At 34.0% G+C, this 20,533-nt stretch overlaps 1 protein-coding gene across 3 annotated transcripts in view; it reads right to left on the reverse strand.

The window, feature by feature from the left end:
- The window catches only part of Gria2 (glutamate ionotropic receptor AMPA type subunit 2), a 140,168-nt gene that overhangs the window by 52,292 nt on the left and 67,343 nt on the right, over positions 1-20,533 (reverse strand). For all 3 annotated transcript variants that reach the window (XM_076863786.2, XM_076863787.2, XM_076863785.2), the window contains exons 3-4: positions 12,092-12,331; positions 2,591-2,787 (exon numbers count right to left, since the gene is read on the reverse strand). In XM_076863786.2, coding sequence (XP_076719901.1) covers positions 2,591-2,787; positions 12,092-12,331 — 437 coding nt within the window. The remainder of the gene's footprint in view (positions 1-2,590; positions 2,788-12,091; positions 12,332-20,533) is intronic.

A 20,533-nucleotide genomic window follows, 5' to 3' on the forward strand; every position in this document is an offset into this window, starting at 1 on the left:
CACTGCTGTTTTGGACACACCGCAGTGCTTGTCTGACAAACATTAGCCAACAGAGATATCTATTTGATAAATAAATGGATGAATCCAATCCAGCCAAATGCTACCTTCTAAGTGAACACTTCACAGATTATTCTTTCCCTGGAAAGATAGGTACTTCATCCTCCGTGTTCCTTGACCTCTGCTCAGTGCTTTAGTTTAGATTTTAAATTTCCCCAAAGGCCTGTGTCTTAAAGTCTGGGTCCTCCACTTAGCATTATTATAAGCAGAAACCTTCAAGAGATGGGCATGGTGAAAGGTCTTTAAGTCATTGAGAGCATGCCCTCCATGGGGATTGTGAAAGTCTGGTCTCCTCTCTCTCTCTCTCTCTCTCTCTCTCTCTCTCTCTCTCTCTCTCTCTGTTGTTGTTGTTGTTTTGGTTTCATAGTCACCATGGGGTGAGAATACCACGACATATCACCATGATGAACTATACCTCACCAGAGACCTGAAAGCAGTGGGTTAACCAACCACAGATTGAAAACTGTTAGACAAAATAAACCTTTCTCTCTCATTAATCTCAGGGTTTTTGTTGTTGTTGTTGTTGCTTGTTTGTTTTGTTTTATTTTGTTTTTTGTATCAGTGATTTAATCCAGCAGCATTTTATTCACTGAACTACATCCCCAGACCTTTTTATTTAGAGCCAGGGTCTCACTAAGTTGCTTAGTGCCTTGCCAACTTGCTAAAGCTAGTCTCAAACTTTTAATCCTCCTGTCTCAACCTCCCAAGCCTCTGGGCCTACAGGCATAAGATACAGTGCCCAGAGATGTATTTAATCTAGCAATGGAAAGCTAACACAACCACTTTGCATTATAATTTGTAATATTATAATGTTGTAGGGGTACATTTTTTCTTCCCCTCTAAGTAATATTCATAGGAGACAGATGCCATTCTAACTTGTCTTTCTTAGGATCCTTCACTCTGGACAGAGGAAGGATGTCCTCAATAAATGTTTCTTGAATGATATCACCAAGTATATGCACTCACTTAATAAATTAAACATTAATACATATACATGCAAAACACTCTGCTTTTTGAATCGATGTCAATACCAGTGATCACATATTTACTTCAAAACATAGTTTTTCATATGGCCCCACTTTCTTTTGAAGTTTCACTCTTCTGATTCTGAATATTTTTATATATGCTTTCACCAACATTTATTATGATGAGTCAGGAATAATTAAACTTGTTTAACCAGGCTAGTGAATATTATTAAAATTCAGTTTTAATGAGAACCTCCTCTGAAATTCAAATGAGATTTTGAGGTTCACATTGAACAAGAGACCTTTAGGTTAAAAACATTCCTAACTTCATCTCCTGAGACTGGAATCAAGAATTTTTTTATTGAAGTTACTCATCTTTCTGGGGTACAACATTTAGTTCTTTCTCATAACAAGTTAGTTTTATTTAGCTATTCAATATTTCATGATGGTTTCATCTTTTATGTTTTAAGGTCTGTATTATAAATCAGTTAGGGCTTCATCAACATGTATGCTTGTAAAATGTTTTCCATTGAATGAATTGATAAATATAACTAGATGGGCCAAGAAAGATGTTCTCAACTGTGAATTTTCTTTCCAATCATACATACTTCCAAGGAACACACAATTGTGTGTGTATGTGTGCTTGTATGTGTGTGTGTGTGTGTGTGTGTGTGTGTATGAGAGAGAGAGAGAGAGAGCGCGCGCTAGGACAAGACACAGATAACCATCCAAGGAAATTTTATCAATAAATCATAATACATCCCTGGTCTTTTATCTTGTCTTTAAAACATGATGGATATTATTTTTCATCATTAGAATATCACCGATCGTTGTCCTATTCTTAAAGCTCTTAAATAGAAGCAGCGTAATATGGTAAGGACAGATAAAAATATCCTATCTCTGGTATCTTGTTATTCTTTCAAACAGTCCAAATGGATACTTGTAATTTACTTCTCAAGTAGTGAACACCTTTGAATGCCTTTCCTTCATATTTTAACTTCAGAGATTACAGTTTTTTATAGTGACACAAATCCCCTAATATAGAGACAAAATTACTTCTTACAGAAGTAAATGTACACTCTTTCTAGAGCTATAGATCCAGTTAGACAATAATATGGACTTACTACCTGAGATTACACCATCCTGTACTCTAATATTTGAAATAATCCATGTGTCTCAAAAATATTCACTTGCTTTTGCTCTAGAATTCAAATATTATTTTGACTTTAAAACATATCTATTTCTTGATCTCTAAAAATTTTTAACAGAATGGAATTCAAATTTTCTAACTCAAAATATCAAGGTTTAAGGCAATACTTATCATGTAAAACATAACTCTGGAAATATGCACTGAATTTATTTAGTGATTAATATGATCTATCTGCATTATTGACAACCATCTGTTAACTGAAGCCAGATATAATTTAATTGATGATCTTTGCTACATCCTACATAAACCATAAAGTGAAAACCGCTGTTCAAGCACCTAGCACAAATGCTCTTTGCAAACGCTGACGTTGCATGCATATTCTATATTTGGTGCCATTAGACAACAGAGAGGAGCAAACCTGGTCTACAATATCGTTCACTTTATCCCGTTCGCAGTCGAGGATTACACGCCGTTCTTTTTTTAACTCCAAATCTTGAAAGAGTGATCGGTAGGTCTCATCTTTCTTGTCATTGTTGATGTTCCCCACGTTGATAGCAGTCACTTGCCATTTCTTTTCAGCAGCAGAATCCAGCACAGCTTGCAGTGTGGATAAGCCTGGGAAGGCAAAGGAAAATGATGACTGATGAAAATACGTGAATAACTCAGAACTGGGCTGCCACATTGCCAGTGTATACATTTGTTAAGACTGATTTATTTGTAAAACTAAGGAGAACCTGATGCCTCAAAAATATGCTATGGCTGTGATCTTTATCAATACCTACAAATGTCTGCTTCACATTACGAAAAAAAAAAAAAAAAAACTTCATTACTTAAATGCTATTGTTCTGCCCAAAAGGAGGGGAAAATAATATCACTTTCTTGGGGTTGGGGATGTGGCTCAAGCGGTAGCGTGCTCGCCTGGCATGTGTGGGGCTCTGGATTCCATCCTCAGCACCACATACAAATAAAATAAAGATGTTGTGTCCACCAAAAACTAAAAAATAAATATTAAAAAATTATCTCTCTTTCTCTTAAAAAAATAATAATATCACTTTCTTTGAATCCTCTCTGCTGTTTTCTTAGGGATAAGACTAAAGTTAATGTCTTTAATATCTCTGAATTAAATGAACTCTAAAGACATCACAACATTTCTTACTCTTACAAAAGAGTAAAAAATGACTTAGTCATATACGATTGTCTATCATTTGATATTAACATTCTGGAAGGGTTGTATACATTTCCATGAGATGAATCTCTATGAATCAATGGGAGTGAAAGAGCCAAGAATGTCTATGGGGTTGTGATATTTCTTCCTATTGTCTCCTGGTCAACAGTTTTATTGCCTTTCTTTTCCCTTTAGCCTTCTATTATATTACTTTTTGTTATTGGCTCTGATCCCATAGAGATTAAAATGTTCACCTACTAATGAGACGTTTGTGATTAGTTCTCTATTACAGACTGATCTCACTTCCTAAATATAAGACTATTTTACTACTTACTAATGATCATAGCATTATATGACTTTGAAAATTATTACTATTATTTCTAATTATCAACATAGTGTAGGTAGGAAGACGTCAACAACTAGGGGATTTACTTCCTGAAGAGATAAATCTGCAGTTTTGTCCTGGAGAAAATACATAAAAAACTTGTTTTCCATATCACATCAACTTTTCACAGTAAAGCCAAGTTCACAATTTATATTAATAACTTAAGGAACAACACAAAGTCAAAATTCCAGGAGAAATTCAGACCTCCACATATCAATTCCTCCTGTTTCCAAAAAGGTCCACACATTTCTCAAAAGAATACTGATCCCTTTTTATCTATAAAATGTGAGATTTGCCTAATTTGATCATATCTCTCTACAATAATTGGTTCCAATTCATCTACAGCCTATATTTAGATCCTCAATTTTACATAAATCCCCTCACCAAGAGGAGAAATCCAACAATTACAAATCTTGTCAAACACTATTCCAATCTAGAAAAAAAAATTTATGGACACAAAATTGTCCAAAGAGTATAAAAAATGAGCCTGAAATATCTTGTGATACCAGAAAACAAGCATAGCCTCCAAAAGAGAACTATGTCAAAAGACAAAGAGTCATTTGAAGAGAACCTCTTTAAAAGATAGAATAATTTGAATATCAGTTAAATGTTTTAAATCTATAAAATCGAGATTTTAAAATAATTTGTTCAAAATTTTTTTTTTGCCTTTGATGGATTGGAACCAATTATTTCTGAAATTGACAAATATAGAAGTAAAAAAGCATTTTCCTTTCTTTCCTATGTGAACTATACTCAGGATAATAATGAATCAAAGATTATTCATTTTAGAACTACTCTAGGTAATGCATGATGGACAAATATAGATTTAGAATTATTACTATTTTGTAACACCTACTGAAATGAATATAGGCAGCAATCATCAACTGCTAGTCACAACACAAAAAGAAAGGTGACAATGGATATGAGTCTTTAAATGGTTACAGTCAACATGACCTGTGATACATTCCTGCTCAAAATGTAAACCTGAACTTCATCAAGCATCTATTACCAAATGTTAGGAAATACCTGTCAAAGAGTGGCATGTTAACACCAGGGTATAGCTATCAAAATCAACACTATGGGCAATGCTACATGACATTATAAAACTCTGACAAGACATCTTAACCAATGGTAATATATGGAACTCATTTTGATCTTATTGAATAAACAGTTAAAAATGATAACATTAATGATTTTTTTCAAGTATGATAGTGATATTGTAGTTGTGTTTAAAATAAGAGAATTATTCTTTTATAAATAGATAACCAAAATATTTACCGATGAAAGAATATGATAGCTGGCATTTCTTTCTTTTTTTTCTGTTAATTAATTGGTTAATTAATTAATCAATTAATTTATGGTACTGAGGACTGAACTCAGGGATAGTTTCACTCAGCTACATCTCCAGTCCTTTTTATTTTTTATTTTGAGGATCCTGGTAAGTTGCTAAATTGCTGAGGCTGTCCTGAATTCTCCAGCCTCAGCCTCCTGAATCTCTGGGATTACAGGCATGTATCACCACACTGGGAGTGGTATTTGTTTCTAAATCAATACAGAAAGCAGAAGGATATGATAGATAAAACAAAATTGCTTATATTTTATTCACTAATAAAAATAATTTAAGAATGTTTGGGGGTCTTTCTATGATTTTATTTTGTAATTTAAAATACTTCATAATGAACATTAAAAAATGATTTACTTTTATTTCAAATTGGACAATTGAACCAGATGCTAAACTTACTTTAAGTTTTATTTTATTTTGCTAAAACAGCAAAATTATTTTCTTGCAGATAATCTTGTAACAGAAGAAATAAATATTAATTTCTTGAGAGGTTACTTAAAGAGACCACATGCCATTTTTAAGAACTTTCACTGGTAAAACTTTAGAATACATCCGAGAGTGCCTATAATTTCTTCCTGCTCTACATAAATTAACTTCTTTCAAGCTAAAATTCAAGTTCCTTCCCTGTTTTCCATCATCAGTGGAGAAAGAATATGCACAGCTGGTCATCATATCAATTCAACAACTATTAGCGTGCTTGAAAACAGCTGTTAAATTGATCCAACATTCTGTTCCAGTAGGAGGGGGAAAAAAAAAAACTTAATTTCTAAACCTCCTACATTCTCTAAGTCCTACTTTCCACATCTAATCATTGTACAATTCCTCCTTGTCACCTTCTTAAAAACATTAAATCTAGAAGTGATGATCTATATAAAATTCACTTTTTATCATATGGCAATTTAGTGACTCTACTTTATGCAATAAGTTATTTCATTTTGTTTTCATTGAATTATGAAGTTCCCCACAAACTAGAAATTTCCAGCAGTGATGCACTTGATATTCTGTCACATCTCTTGACAGATACTACAAGAAAATTTAAATTTAAATCCATTTATCAATTTGTGAGTGGTTTCATCAAGAGATAATTTTCAACCTAAAATGTATTGGCAGTTCAACCTGTCAAAGAATATGGAGATGATATATAAAATGGAAAAGAATAAGTTTTTAAAAAATGTCTAACTTTCAAACTCATTGTCAACAGTAACTTGCAGTCTATGTAGATTCTCCATTATTAAAACTATTAAGGTTAATATTCTGAAGCCTGTGGGACCCAACCAAAATTATATCTATTTATTAAGGAGCTAAATTGTTTAAGCAGTACTATATAAGATTTGATAGATTTGGTTTAGTCAGAAGACACTGAATAAAATTAAATCACCTCCTAAGAGCAGCCACAAGTCATTCACAACTCATGGTGTGATCTGAAGTACAAGCTGAAGAGACATTCTTCTTTGTATAGTAACCCATTTTCTTTGCAGTCATAGTAACAGAGTAAATTCTGTCTACTCGATCTCCTAATTCTTCACAGCTAAGTTTTGTTTTAAATCTGATTTCTTCATAGTTAATAGATGATTTTAAAATGTAAATATAACCAAACATGTATAACTGTACAGGTAAAACTAAACTCTTTACACAAATTCATGCTCTTGGTTTCTGGGAACCATATTTTAATTAGGAGAGAAAGCACTTCTTATGATGTGCCTCTTTACCATCCACACAAACTAAGACAAAATATCTTTATAAGAATAATTCTTAATTCAGATTTTGTTTCTAAATCATTGCAGAAAGCAGAACTTGTATGGACAATGGAAGTTCTATATAAATGCTGGTTTACTTAAAGCTATTAGGAAGTACTAATCAGACAAATCTAATATTCATGCTACTGTATCAGCATATTCAAATTTCTGATTTCTTATTTCTGAATTACTTTGAACAAAGAAAACTGTTGAAATACACAGCCATTAGAAACACATCTGGGGAATTATTTATTTCTCTTAATAAATATATTTAAAATATATTATGTTCTAAAACAGTTCAAGAATATTACAAGTATAAAATTAAATTCTCAGTATTATTGAATTCTCAGACATTTGGCTAAAGTAAAGAATGGCTAGACTAAAAGATTTTTAAATTGCAGTAATTTTTCATATACCTATTGTTACTAATGTGCTTTAGCTGTATAACCTAGTAATCAGTTGACAATCTCCCTAAAATTCAAAGTGAAATTTCATCTAGACATAGTATTAAAAACAATGAGAGGGGATTAAAAAATGTGGCATATATACACAATGGAATATTACTCAGCAATAAAAGAGAATAAAATCATGCTTTTACAGGTAAATGGATTGAGTTAGAGAAGATAATGCTAAGTGAGGTCGGCCAATCCCCAAAATTCAAATACCAAATATGTTCTCTGATGTAAGAAGGCTGATTCATAGTTGGGTAGAGAAAGGGAGCATGGGAGGAAGAGATGAACTCTAGATAGGGCAGAGGGGTAGACGGGGAAGGGAGAGGTCATGGGGTTGGTTATAAATGATGGTGGAATGCGATGGGCATTTTATTATCCAAAGTACATGTATGAAGACACGAATTGGTGTGAATATACTTTGTATACAACCAAAAATATGAAAAATTGTGCTCTATATGTGTAATAAGAATTGTAATGCATTCTCCTGTCATATATAAATTAAAACAAATTAATTAAAGAAAACAATGAGAGAAAGAGAGAGAGTGATAGAAAAACCATTAGCCTAAAAGCAAATTTCACATTAAAGGGTGAAATTTAAAATGAATCCTGCCAACAGGTATATTTCATTCAGACCACGTCTTTGTTCTTAAAAATATATTTTTTTTTGTTCCATTTAAAATTCACTGTCCTTATTCAGTCTTTCAGGCAAAGTAGTTAATATTTATGATCACTAAATCATGGCAGCATGCCTAGGCCAGATTAGATTAACATATATTTCCCTCATCAGCTTTCTCAGGCACATCAGAAAAAAAATTATTTTGAAAGCATTATTGCTGTTTGCATGATGTTGTCTCGGAACTGGAATCAAAGAACTTTCCCTTCAGGGGACAAGTAATATTTGCTCCAAATTGAAACAGACAAAAAGATATCAAGCATTAGTTCTGTTTTTATGTGTTGTCCATGGAGATGTATTACCTTACCTTGTCAATATTGAACAAATAAATAAAAGCCACATTTTGATTAAGACCTGATTTAAATATAATGCCTATATATCCAAAGACTAAAACTGTAATATTTAATGCATTAACACAGCTAACCTATTGTTCTATAGTTAAAAATGTACTGAAGATCTATCTGCCCACAAGTAATAATATCCAGCTTTTAGAAAAGGGTCTGAATCCTCAGAGTGCCAGGCTGCTTCTCTATGGTCTAGATAAAGAAAAGACAGCAGGAATCTTAAAAATTTCCCTGGCATCAAGTTGCCAGGTTCAGCAATCCTGTCACCAGTGAATTTGAGATTAGATGAAGATGTTTCTACACAAAGATCAGGATGCATTCATGTCTTTCCATGTTTGTAATTGGGATCTAAGCTCTGGACCTGTTGCTCAGCATCGGATGTATTTGGACACAGGAATGAAAGAGCATAAAACAATTTTAAGTCTTTTTCATCTATTTGATAACCTGAGCAAAATGTTTTTGAGCCGTTTTCATGATTGGCCCCTGTATTGTTCAAGAAAACATTAATTTATTAGATAGTATAATTCAACAGCATATTGACCTGACCTACCCCTTCAGAAAAGTAAAGATTATTAGAACACTGAACAAAATAATCTAATCAAGGAAGTAGAGAGGGTACCACACCAAGAACAGATCAAATAGTTGGATATTACAATGGGTAGAGATCTCAGTGCAGAGATGGAGCCATGGAATCTAGTTTTAAAAGTATGACTAATATGGACAAAGGGAAAAGAGGATGCACTTTTTCATTTCCATATCATGGAACAATGAAGCAAGAAAGTCCTTGAAGCATGAAAGAAGGGTTAAGGGCCAGAGGAAAGAAAGCAGCTCACATGAGGAACACAGAAATCATTTTTTTAGATATAATATAATGTCAAAGTCATAAAAATTAAGTCATTAATAAGAAAAATCAGAGATCAATAATCCCATTTCCATAAGTCAAGTAAAACATCACACAAAGGTCCAGTCTTCTGCCAGTACTTTGAGAGTCTTGTACATTTATCTCTGAAAATAATTTCAGATGAAAGACCAATGTAATACTCTTCACATTAAAACATCAGGAGCTACTTGATAATACCTTGAAAATGTATCCATAAGGTCATTTTGGCTTTAATATATAATTACTTAATATTATCCCTCTAATGTTCTTCCCTCAAAGATGCACTTGACTCAAATCAATTTGTATAATTTAATAATTGGAGATTATCTCACCACTCCAATCCATTTAATATTTCTAAAGCATTAATAAAAATCATTTAAAATGTCCCAGATTCTCTCTGCAAGTACATAAGTTCATCTGTCTTCACCTCTCAATTCCCCAATGCTTATCTATCTCCCTTCAAATGCTAAAATTTCTCTTTTTCTACTTTTGTCAACTGTTGTCTATTTGAATGTTTTCCAAAAGACTAGTTTTATCGAGTAGGAGTAATAGTAAGGGTGATGATAAAATATGTTCCCAAATTAAAAATGCCATCTTCAACCTTGTCAAATACTAAAAAGGAGCTCATCTTCTGAGTCTTCAATTTAGTGAGTAAGATTCAGCTTCTCATATCATCTCGAGTCAAAAATACATAGTTGTTTAACTCTTCCGTTCATGACCACTGCTCATTGAACATCAACTCTGCTTCTAGCCCTACCTGAAGTGCTGGGTATCTAATTATAAAGTATATACCCAGGGCTCTGGGCACTGCCTGGGCATTGCCCTCCTGCAGCTTATAGCCAGATCTTATGTGAAAAACAGTGCTAACTAAGCCCATGTGACTAAATCAGTCACACTGGGACATAGCACTCCTGGGATACAGCAGGAGCTCAATAAGTAGTTCTTGAGTGACAGAATCAACACCACTATTAATTATGAATTGTGACAAGTCCTGGGAAGTAAAATAAGACATTGATTTGAGAGAGAACAACAGCATGAAAAGCATCTCAGAGGGAATGATATATGAACCCAGACGTCAAGAAGGAATAAGAATTTGAGATATGTGCGGACATTTGAGGTGAAAGAGTTCGGTCCATCTGAGAAATTAAAGGAAGGTCAAATGGATTTAGCTTCAGTGAATGAGCAAGGCAGACAGCAGAATACATTGGAGAACTGGGCATGATCCAGGTATTTTCAAGTCTTAAAACCATGCTAAGAATTTTGATTTCTTCCTCCTTCTAATGTGAAGCTATCAGAGTGTTCTAAACAAGGGAGTGATGTTGTCAAATAAATATTTAATAAATAATTCTGTATGTTTTGTAGAAAATGTACTCAAAAACGTCAAGGGTGGAATTGGAGAGGCAAGATGAGGAACACCTGGTGGTGTCTTGGCCTAAGTGGAAGGCAATGGAAAAGAAGGGTCTAGAGCTAAAATAGACATGAGTAGCAGAAATCACATCAGAAGAACACAAAGGTCAAAAGACATTTAAAATACACCCAGGTTTCAGGCTGGTTTTTAAAAAAAAAATCAATGCAATAAAGGAGTTAGCAGAGAGCAAGATGAAAGACTAAATATAATTTAATAAGCTCAATTTTATCATATTAATAAAAAGTATGTTTCAGAATCATTCAGCGCATTGAAATCTGTATTTACTCTAAATGGTTCTGTTTTAGTTTTTCATTCCCTGTGGAAAGAATGAAGTACTTCCTCCTCAAGGCTGGGAAAAAGTTGTTGACATAGCACAAAAAGAATTTTTTTTTTTTTTTTTTTCAGCTTGTGGAGTGCTGACTGGCTTTTTTAGTGAATGTGCTCATCCCCAGGGCTAGGAGGACAGGGCAGAGAACAGACACCTGGCATGAGCACTCTGACTCAGGATTGCTGCCGTGAATGACTACAAACTGATCAATGGAGAATTGACTGATGGCAGGCTCTCTTCTTGTCTGCCCTTGCGGGTAACAAGGTGCCCTATCTTGGTTGAAACAGGCTTCTGGTTTTCATTTAAATAAGTAAGAAACTGCCAAAGGAGGCATGATGAGGTACTTAACTACTCTAACAACTGAAGGGGGTGTCTTAACCTTTTTGCCTTTATCTATGGTTTTCTCTCTAGAGGACACATACATGAAAAGTCACACAAAATGTTATGGGATGCACAGACCCACTGATGCCCAATCATGGACCCAAGGGATGGTTAAGAACATTTGGGCATCTGTTAAATGCAAGTCAAGCAGGAATGCTAATACTAAACTTCACAACAAGCAATATGGGAAACATGGGTGAAACACTTCTCCAGACAAACTTCAGTATAATCAGTTAAGACTGGCATGCTAATCAAAAACATCTCATTATAAACATTCACGTGGAGTTTCGTAAAAAAACATTTTTGGGCCTGAACACAGAGACCTATGTTTGAGCTATACCACACACATAGGTTGATGATAAGCAACCCCATAACTTCTCTGATATTTAGTGATCTTACTTTTATGCAAGGGAAGTAATAATACTTCTTGACTGATAAAACATTTGTGTATAAATACTTAACAACTATAAAAGTTCTTATTTCATATATTTACATAAATTTTACTTCAGCCGCTTAATTTTCTTTGGCTTAGAAACATAGTCATGATAAGAGTCTTTGCTCTTGGTGCCAGAAATTGCTTTTTATGTTACAACTGAACATTTGGGCTTTGGGTTGATATAGTTAATTTCTGTAAATTCTGGACTCATTTCTTCTGTTGTTTAACCTTAACTATGTTTCCCAGATTTCAGATTGCATTGTTCATGTTATACAAAATTAAGCCTTAATGGTTCTTGGGCTTTAAGATACTTTCAAGGTTCTATAATATCACATCTAGGGCAAATGTTGAATGTGACCTATCACAAAGAGAGAGATATTATCACTTACCCCTGTCACTGTCATAGAGGTATGCAAACTTGTCCCATTGATAGTATTCAATCAAGCTAAGGAGTGCTCCTTTGAGGTCAGGTCTCATCTGAATGACAAATGGATGTGTGCCATCTGTTGGGAAGCTGGGAGTGATGAAAGAGACATGGAGCGTTCCACAAAACGATGTGATGGTGTTTACAGACTTCTTGTCGTAAAACCCAAAAATCGCATAGACTCCTCTTGAAAACTGGGAGCAGACTAGAAGAACAAGAAAAACAGAAAGGGTAAATCATGGCAATTATCATGCAACCTCCACAGATTTGTTTGAAACAAAGACAATTCAATATATCATATACAAAATCATTAACAGAGAAAGAGAAATACAGAGCTCATATTCATGATTTGTGAAAATTTACAAACATTTATTAGCACTCCATTTTAGGAATTCAAGAATTATAAAGCATAAAACATAATAATTCTGGCTACAAGGAAATATGTTATTGTTTAACAAGCTACAAAATATGGGGATATTTTAGGACAGACACATAAAAATGTGTAAGTAATAGCCATTAAATGTAAGAACAAACCATAGTTAGCTAAGATTTACACACATTCATAACCGCACATTCCTTATCAAATGTTTTCTTTAGAAGGTCTCATTGTATTTATGATGCTTTTATATTAGAAGGTCAGTGTGCTTCCATAGAGTTCTAATGCTAACCAAACGTCCCTAAGAGAAAGTGCTGTCAAAGTCCCATGAAGAGGTGTATCACCAGAAAGGCATTTCTCACTCATTGGTGACCCTCAGTCAAGTATCAAGTAAATAAATTTCAGAACTACTAATCTTAATTTTTCCCAGGAACTGATTTTACCCATTGGTTCCAAAACATGAGAGACAAGGAATATTAACAAAATATTTTGGTGAAGAAACATGATTTTTAGCAAACATGATAATATTGTATTTGAAAGTCCCCATTCCTTCTACAACCACTTCTTCTTTTCCAATATTACTATTCCAATAATAATATATGACACTACTCTTTCCATTCCCCCCCCCCCCAAATTCAATCCATCACAAAGTCCTGCTCACTGTAATACCTGAATATACTCAGATGGGTCCATTTACAGTTCTACCCACTCTGAAGATCCTGGTTCACTAATAGATATACTTACATGTTTGCTATGTACCTGTCAGATTCTATTAACTCATTTCTTTCTCATGATATCCTTTGAGGTAGAAACTATTATTATTCCCAAATTACTAATGGGAAAATTGACAAAAAGATAAAATGACATACCCAAGTCACACAGCTAGTAAGGGACATTTAGGGCATTCATGTCCAGGCACTCTGAATTCAGAATCCACACTCTTAATTAACACTATTTCTTTTTTCTTAACCTCAGTTAGTGGAATATCTACCCCACTATTTTCTCTCCTGCACTTATGGTCAGAAGTCAATTCAGTTCTCCACAATATAATCAGAATGATCTTTTGAAATATAAATTTGCATATCTCTCTCTGAGAATTAAGAGTCACTTTGTCCAAAACTGATTTCTGTAATACTCTAAAAACCATCTTTAGCAGAGTCCTAAGGCCATTAGTCCAGGTCTATCAGATGGCTTCGAAATAATGAAAAGCTGGTATTTTTCAATCTCAGGGGTCTTTTCAACCCTAGAAATGGAAATCAGCCATCTAGTAATAAAACCTAATATCCCAGAATATAATGCCAAGCGTATTTCTAAATTAATTAACCTCATTTAAAGGATAAAGCCAGTACTATTTTATTTTATTTTATTTCCTTCACAAAATAGTCTATAGAATAGATTTGTAAATAATAACATTGCTAAAAAGATTTGCAGATTCTAATAAGCAGTTCCAAACAATCAATATATAGCAATCAATATTTTTTTGTAATCATTATATGATATGAATTGAAAAGAAAGCAAGATAAATTATTTCTTCAGGTTTTTCATTTGTTCCTTTGTTTGATACTGGGTATTAAATCCAAAGTTGTTTTGCCACCGAGCTATGTCTCCAGCCTCCTTTATTTTAATTTTGAAATAGGTTCTCACTATGTTGCTAAGGCTGACCTTGAACTCCAGATCTTCCTATCTCAACCCCCTGAGTCATTGGGATTACACAAATGCACCACTGTGACTAGTTAAATTAACTATTTCTTTGAGTGACCCTTACTTATAAAAGATTTCCATTTACCTTTAAATATTCAATTCACTTCTTTGTGTTTGTGTGGGTGGAGGATAGGGTGCTAGGGACTGAATCCTGATCAAGCTATGCAAGCTCTACCACTGAGCTATATTCCCCACCCTTTTATTTTCTCAGAATTTCTCTAAGTTACCCAGGCTGACTTAGAACCTGCAATTCTTCTACCTCAACCTCCAGAATAGCTGGGATTACAGGTGTGCACCACCACAACCAGTTTCACTTATGTCTTTCTGGGATTTCTAAGTTACATCTGTGTAATACATGAATTGAAATCTCTTTTATCCCCAGTCTTTTGCAGAGTAGACTAATATATCTGAGAAAGCAACTGAATGTATTGCTTTATATTTATTTCGTATCTTCACATAATGCCAAGGTGAGATTACTCTCTTTTATTTATATCCATGTTTTTTTGTTCTTACCTGGGTACAGATGTTGAAAATAACCTTTAATGTATTTGATGACTTAGTTCATTTGTCACACACATGGAAAAGATCTCTCATATTTATAACACTTCTGGATAAACTCTGCAGTAATTTTTTATTTTATACATACAAAGATATGTATATCTGAAATCCTAAATCTGTTCACATTTTTGTTGAGTCTTAAAGTGATAAAATATGACATATGAAAAGAGAGAATTGCTATAAAAGTTTCTCTAGGTCTCTTTTATTTCATTTCCTTCAAAACACTGGCACATCACCCAGATACCAGAGGAATATCATGCAATATAATTTATTAGCTAAAACTGTTCTCATCTTAAATGAAATAGCTTCTGTAATGGAAATGGCAGCCACAGCAGAATTCTTGATAAAGAATGTCACCATTTGAATACACAGACAACCTTAATAAGGAGTTATACCTTTCATTTTCCATTTGTTTTGGGGTCTGCTTTGGGTTGTCAAGGGACTTCTTGGTTATTACAACCATCTGGAAACACTGGCTTTAGCCCAACAACAACAAACCCATACTAAATTTCATAAGAAATTACAATTCATCCAACACAGAAATCACTTTTTTTCTAGGCTATTCAGCCAATTCTCCAATGAACATTATTTACAACAATAGACTTTCTCTCCTGAAAATCCTTGTTATCCCTCAACCTTCTCACTTTATCCTTGATCTCTTCATGGCACATACTCAGTTGTCTTTTTGCCCTATATCTTCTATTTTTCTGGATATCTCTCTCTTAATATCCCTTTTCTACACACACAATTAGCCATTTTGTCAATATTGTCCATTTCCCTCTTTACTTAGGTCAATCACTGTCACTGACTCTAAGTATAAGAATGCCATTGAGATTTGCGAGGAGGAGTCAATCACAGTGTTCAACTGACCATCTGAAGATGAGAAAGTTCTATGATTCCAGTACTCCATACCCAAATGTCTAAAACTGCGTGCATTCAAATATTGATCTTTTCTCCAATAGAGCATAGATACAGGAGCTTATAAATATGCTGCATAAGGAAATTACTCGTGGTACTTTGCTATTGCTTGATTAGAAAAGGAATTACTCCGTTCATTCCCATCTCTAAATTATTCCCTGCTAATGCCTTCAATACAGGAGGAAGGTTTACTGTCACTGAGAATATACAAAACAAACTACCATAAACTCTGAAAACAACTGCAAAGATGAGTTTCCGAAATGAGTTAGACAATACCAGGATCCTATACATAGTCATTTCTATATGCAGAAGAAGGAGCACAAAATCTCACAGTTTCACTCTTGGCTTCCTGACCCATACAATTACACTATCAAACACTATTATGTTTCTGAATGGTTGGGCTGATTAACATTAGAATTGCATTTATGACTTGAGACTCTAACCTGATTGCAAAAGAGTAGTGAAAGATGCTCTCATTGAGTTCTACTTGAATTAAATATTTAATATCAACTTTGAGAAACTCAGCAAAGGCGAGACCTTCTAAGAGACACTTCAGGTCAAACAGCAGAAATAATAATCTCCTGGGTGTAAGTAAGTTGCTGATTATCTCACTTTTTATTACAAGCCCAGATGATATAAGCCAATAACAATGCTGATAGTGCATCCACACCATCTTTTCCTCTTGAGTCCTGCTGCTCACCGGCGCTGCTAATGTACCATACAAGATACAGTCTGGAGAACTCTGCATGGTGATTTAGTAAAAGGGAGAAAAGCTGGGCAAGATTTATTTTTGTTTTACAGATTTTACAGTTGTAAATCGTCATTTATTTCAATGAAAGAACACAGGCTGCCTCATAAGCAGAAAAGGCATCATCCCCTTTGCAATTTGTAGAGTCTGGAAAAAGCTACATCACTGAGGAATACTGACCTCAAAATATGGACACAACAGCAGAGTGCTTTCCTCATTTCATCACTTAACTTCTGACATCAACACCTGTACTCTTTGACCTGATTTTACAGTTGACTTTCCTATTTATTAGTAATGATCTCCTAGTGATTAAACCCAATAATCTCTTTCTCAAATCGACCTTCCTCAACTTCTCTGAATTTATTAGTCTGAAATTTACTTCTAGATGTTCTTCTTCTTCTCACCCTAATTCCTTTTTTCTTCTAATTCCTTTTCCACATTGCTGCCAAGGAAAATCATGCCATCTTGGTCATTTTATCTACTTCTGGTTATCTTTCACTGCCTTATGCTTTTCCTACATTTCTAATTTAAAATATATTCTCCATGGTTTTATCTTGCAATTGACTTCTCTTTTTACACTTTATTTCTTAGTTGTTTGACCCCTTTTCACAAAGTCAAATTCAACTTTTATGCCCACATTTCTTAAACCTTTATATCAGCTCTGTTGTCTCTTGCAACTATTTATTTACCAGGAAACTATGTACTGTAAATTTTCTATGTGACAAGGATAGTGTTAATTTTAGAAAATGCCACAACAGGATAGATGAAGAGCATTTTTTTTTCTTGGAGTTGACAGCTGAGCTCCCATCTTTCAACCCCATCTCCCGCCTCCTGCTGGAAAACTTCTGATTCTATATAATTACATAAAAATAAGAAAAGAAAACCTAGATAATTTTATCTTGACAAACAACATCTTTGTGCTGATGTTTCTGTTTCTGCTCATGGCATTGTAACTATTGCAATCATTTCTTTTCAGTATTTAATAATGAATTAATTACTGTTCTTTGTCCCATTTGTACCACCTATCTCATCTACATTTTATTTCACTTCATTGACTCCACGTTGGACAAGTATTTTGAAGAACCTCTATTCTCCGATCTAGGGTTAGGGAAAGCATTATGCATCACAGTGAGGTCTCTACTCACGTGAAGTTTGCATACTAGTGCTTTTTAAGCATCTGTTACATCTTCTCCTTCCCTTCTTATTCCTTGGCTCAGGCTAAACCGTGCCCCACCTCTTCTCTCTCCTTCCTTCACTTTATACTCTTCTCATATTTGTCTTCAGAAAACACACACTGTAACAGACATTCTCCAACTGTTATTTTCTCTTTGTTTATACTCTCTTAGTGATCTTACCCAATTAACAAAGTCAATTCAACTTTTTATGCAAATATTACACAAATATCATTATCATCCTAGTTGCATATTTACCGAGAAAACATATAGTGTAAATATATTCTATCTTACTAGTGTGTTTTCTATATTCTGCATTTATTTCCCTGCTAGGATAATTTCTAATTAAAATCCTTAATTCCTTCAACAAGACTTCAAAATGTGACCTTTCTAGAATAAAAAAGAAAAAGAAAAGCCACCTCTGTTTTACAAAATTTAAAAATTATAATTCTAATCTCAAAAGTTAAATACCATAAATTTGGAATATAGAAGTTCTATATTTTAAGATCTTGAGGGCTCTGTCCTTGGGTATAACAGTTGTAGAGGCTAAACATGAGAACAAATTGAGTTTGAATCTTTTCTGTTCTCTAGTTGGCTTGGTTAGACAGTTACATTACCCACCTACCTCAATGTGGGACAGGGAAACATTAAAGAAAGCATAAGCTATACACAGTGGTGTCAGCCAGTAAGCCCCAGGTGAATCATGACTCCCCACCTTACATCCCACAGTCTAACTGATGCTGAGATCAACTCTCTTTTAACCATGCACCAGAATTTTGCTTATATTTTCTTTTAGCCTAAGATTCACCTAATCTACAAGATAAGCATTCACATAGCAAAATCAAACCCATCTTTTCAGGACAAAAGATGCCAAGAATCACTTGAGATTTCTACCCTTTCTTGATTTCCATCAGATGAATTGTCACCAAATGCCCATTTGACCTCTCCAATCTGTATTCTTCAGCTCTGCTGACACTGCCTTAATATGGTCCTTAAACATTTATTAACTGAATTGCTACAGTAACCTCTCAAATAGTTCCTTTTATAATAAATCTCTCTCCTATCATAGCAGATATCACCCTCGCACTTTAATCCATCAATGTCTTCCCTTTGCTTAGAGAATAACACAGAGATAACAGAGAATAAGGCAGAGTACAGGTGTCACCAGCTCTGTGTGGTCTGTTATATGTCGCTCCTACACATGATTCTAAAGCAACCTCTATCTCTGCATATTAGCCTGTTTACAATTGTCTAGTTTTCCCCTCAAACTCTGAGCTAATCAAAAGTGGAGAATGAAGTGTCATTTATCCATAAACACCTTTCAAATACTTGGCACACAGCAGGCATGTGATAAATGTCACTTAATAAAACACCAACTCTTCCATGAAGGGTGCTCTGTTCACTATCAACTGAATATCATCTTCCCCTATTATGATTACACACTGGCTCACTGCCTTAACCTCACCCATGTCCCAAATTGCAGTATATATGTGTTTGCTGTGGTGGTGATTTGTGGTCTTTTTGAGGGCAGGAGTCAGAGTGAGAGCTGAATAGAATACCAGAGTTGGAAACCCAGCTTTATCCTATGCTGGCCTTATCTGGTAGAAGAGCCAATGATCCCAAGTCTCAGTTTGCCAATCTAGTGAATGGGGATATTAACTTCTGTTTTTTCTTCATACAAGAATGCTTAAGCTAAATGATGTACAGAAAACATAAATGTACAAAATATAATGTACAAGAAAATACAAGTCATTACATAAATATGGTACTGACGATAAATCTAATCGTAATGGTTTTTCTATGCTTTCCAATTCCCAAATCGAAATTTTCACAAGCATGCTATTATTAAATATTTGTCTAATGAATATAAGATCAGAACCAATTGAAATAAGCATAAAACAGGACATATGTTGAAATTCATTTCTGTTGATACTGGGCTATTTCTGAAATCACATCATACCAATGTTTTCCTGTTTTATCATTTTGCAAAATGACTAGTATTAAGATTACTTAAAATTTAGTCAGTTCTCATTGTAAGAAAAACCATAATTGTTATTGCTATAAGACAATCTTTTGAATATCTGTGACATTTTATTATGCTAAGATTTTAAAATAAATTATGTATGTGGAGAAATTTGTGGCGAGAGGTGAAATTATTAAACCCAAAAAAGTACAGGGCAAGATGAAACTGAAAACATAAATGAAAAGATATAAACTTCTTTGTCTTGAACACATGTTCAGTATACATTTTATACATGAAAATATCCTCAAAACTTCTAACAATCAAATCGAATCTTTTATTTCATATAATTCAGTGGAAATCTTCAAGCCTTACAGCTTATCATAAGCAACACTATTTCCTTTTTAAATTATAGTTGCTATAAATTAGGCACATATAACAAGAAATATCCACATAAAAATTTGGGAAAATGGAATTCTTATTCTATTATTCTTGAAAATGTAGGTAAATACAATATTCTGTCCTTAAGATTAACTGGAGTTAATCTATGTACTTTCATTATGGCAACTTTTTCAAGGTTCATGTACCTATAGGAATGCTCCCTTCTCTCCATAGACTAAAAGGATTTCTCACTCAGGACCTGCAGGTTTAGCATCTCTTACAGAACTTAAAAACTATTTTAAAAAGCTTAAAAACTTAGACTTTGCTCTGTTAACTCCTCTTCCCCAGAGACCAGCACTGTTCCTACCAGACACTCAATACAGAGCTATTAAATGATTCACTAAATGATTCAAAGAAAATGTGAGGAATAATAAACACACACCCCAATGACATTTGCTATAAATTGCCTCCCTGATGGTTTTCCCTATAGCCATGCCACACATCTTTATGGTGAAAAATTACTTCTCCTTTGCATACATTTTGATTCCATTTTTTATGGAAATATTAAATGTGATACAACATCATCACTCAGT

The sequence above is a fragment of the Callospermophilus lateralis genome, chromosome 8, assembly GCF_048772815.1.
Source record: "Callospermophilus lateralis isolate mCalLat2 chromosome 8, mCalLat2.hap1, whole genome shotgun sequence".
NCBI lineage: Eukaryota > Metazoa > Chordata > Mammalia > Rodentia > Sciuridae > Callospermophilus > Callospermophilus lateralis.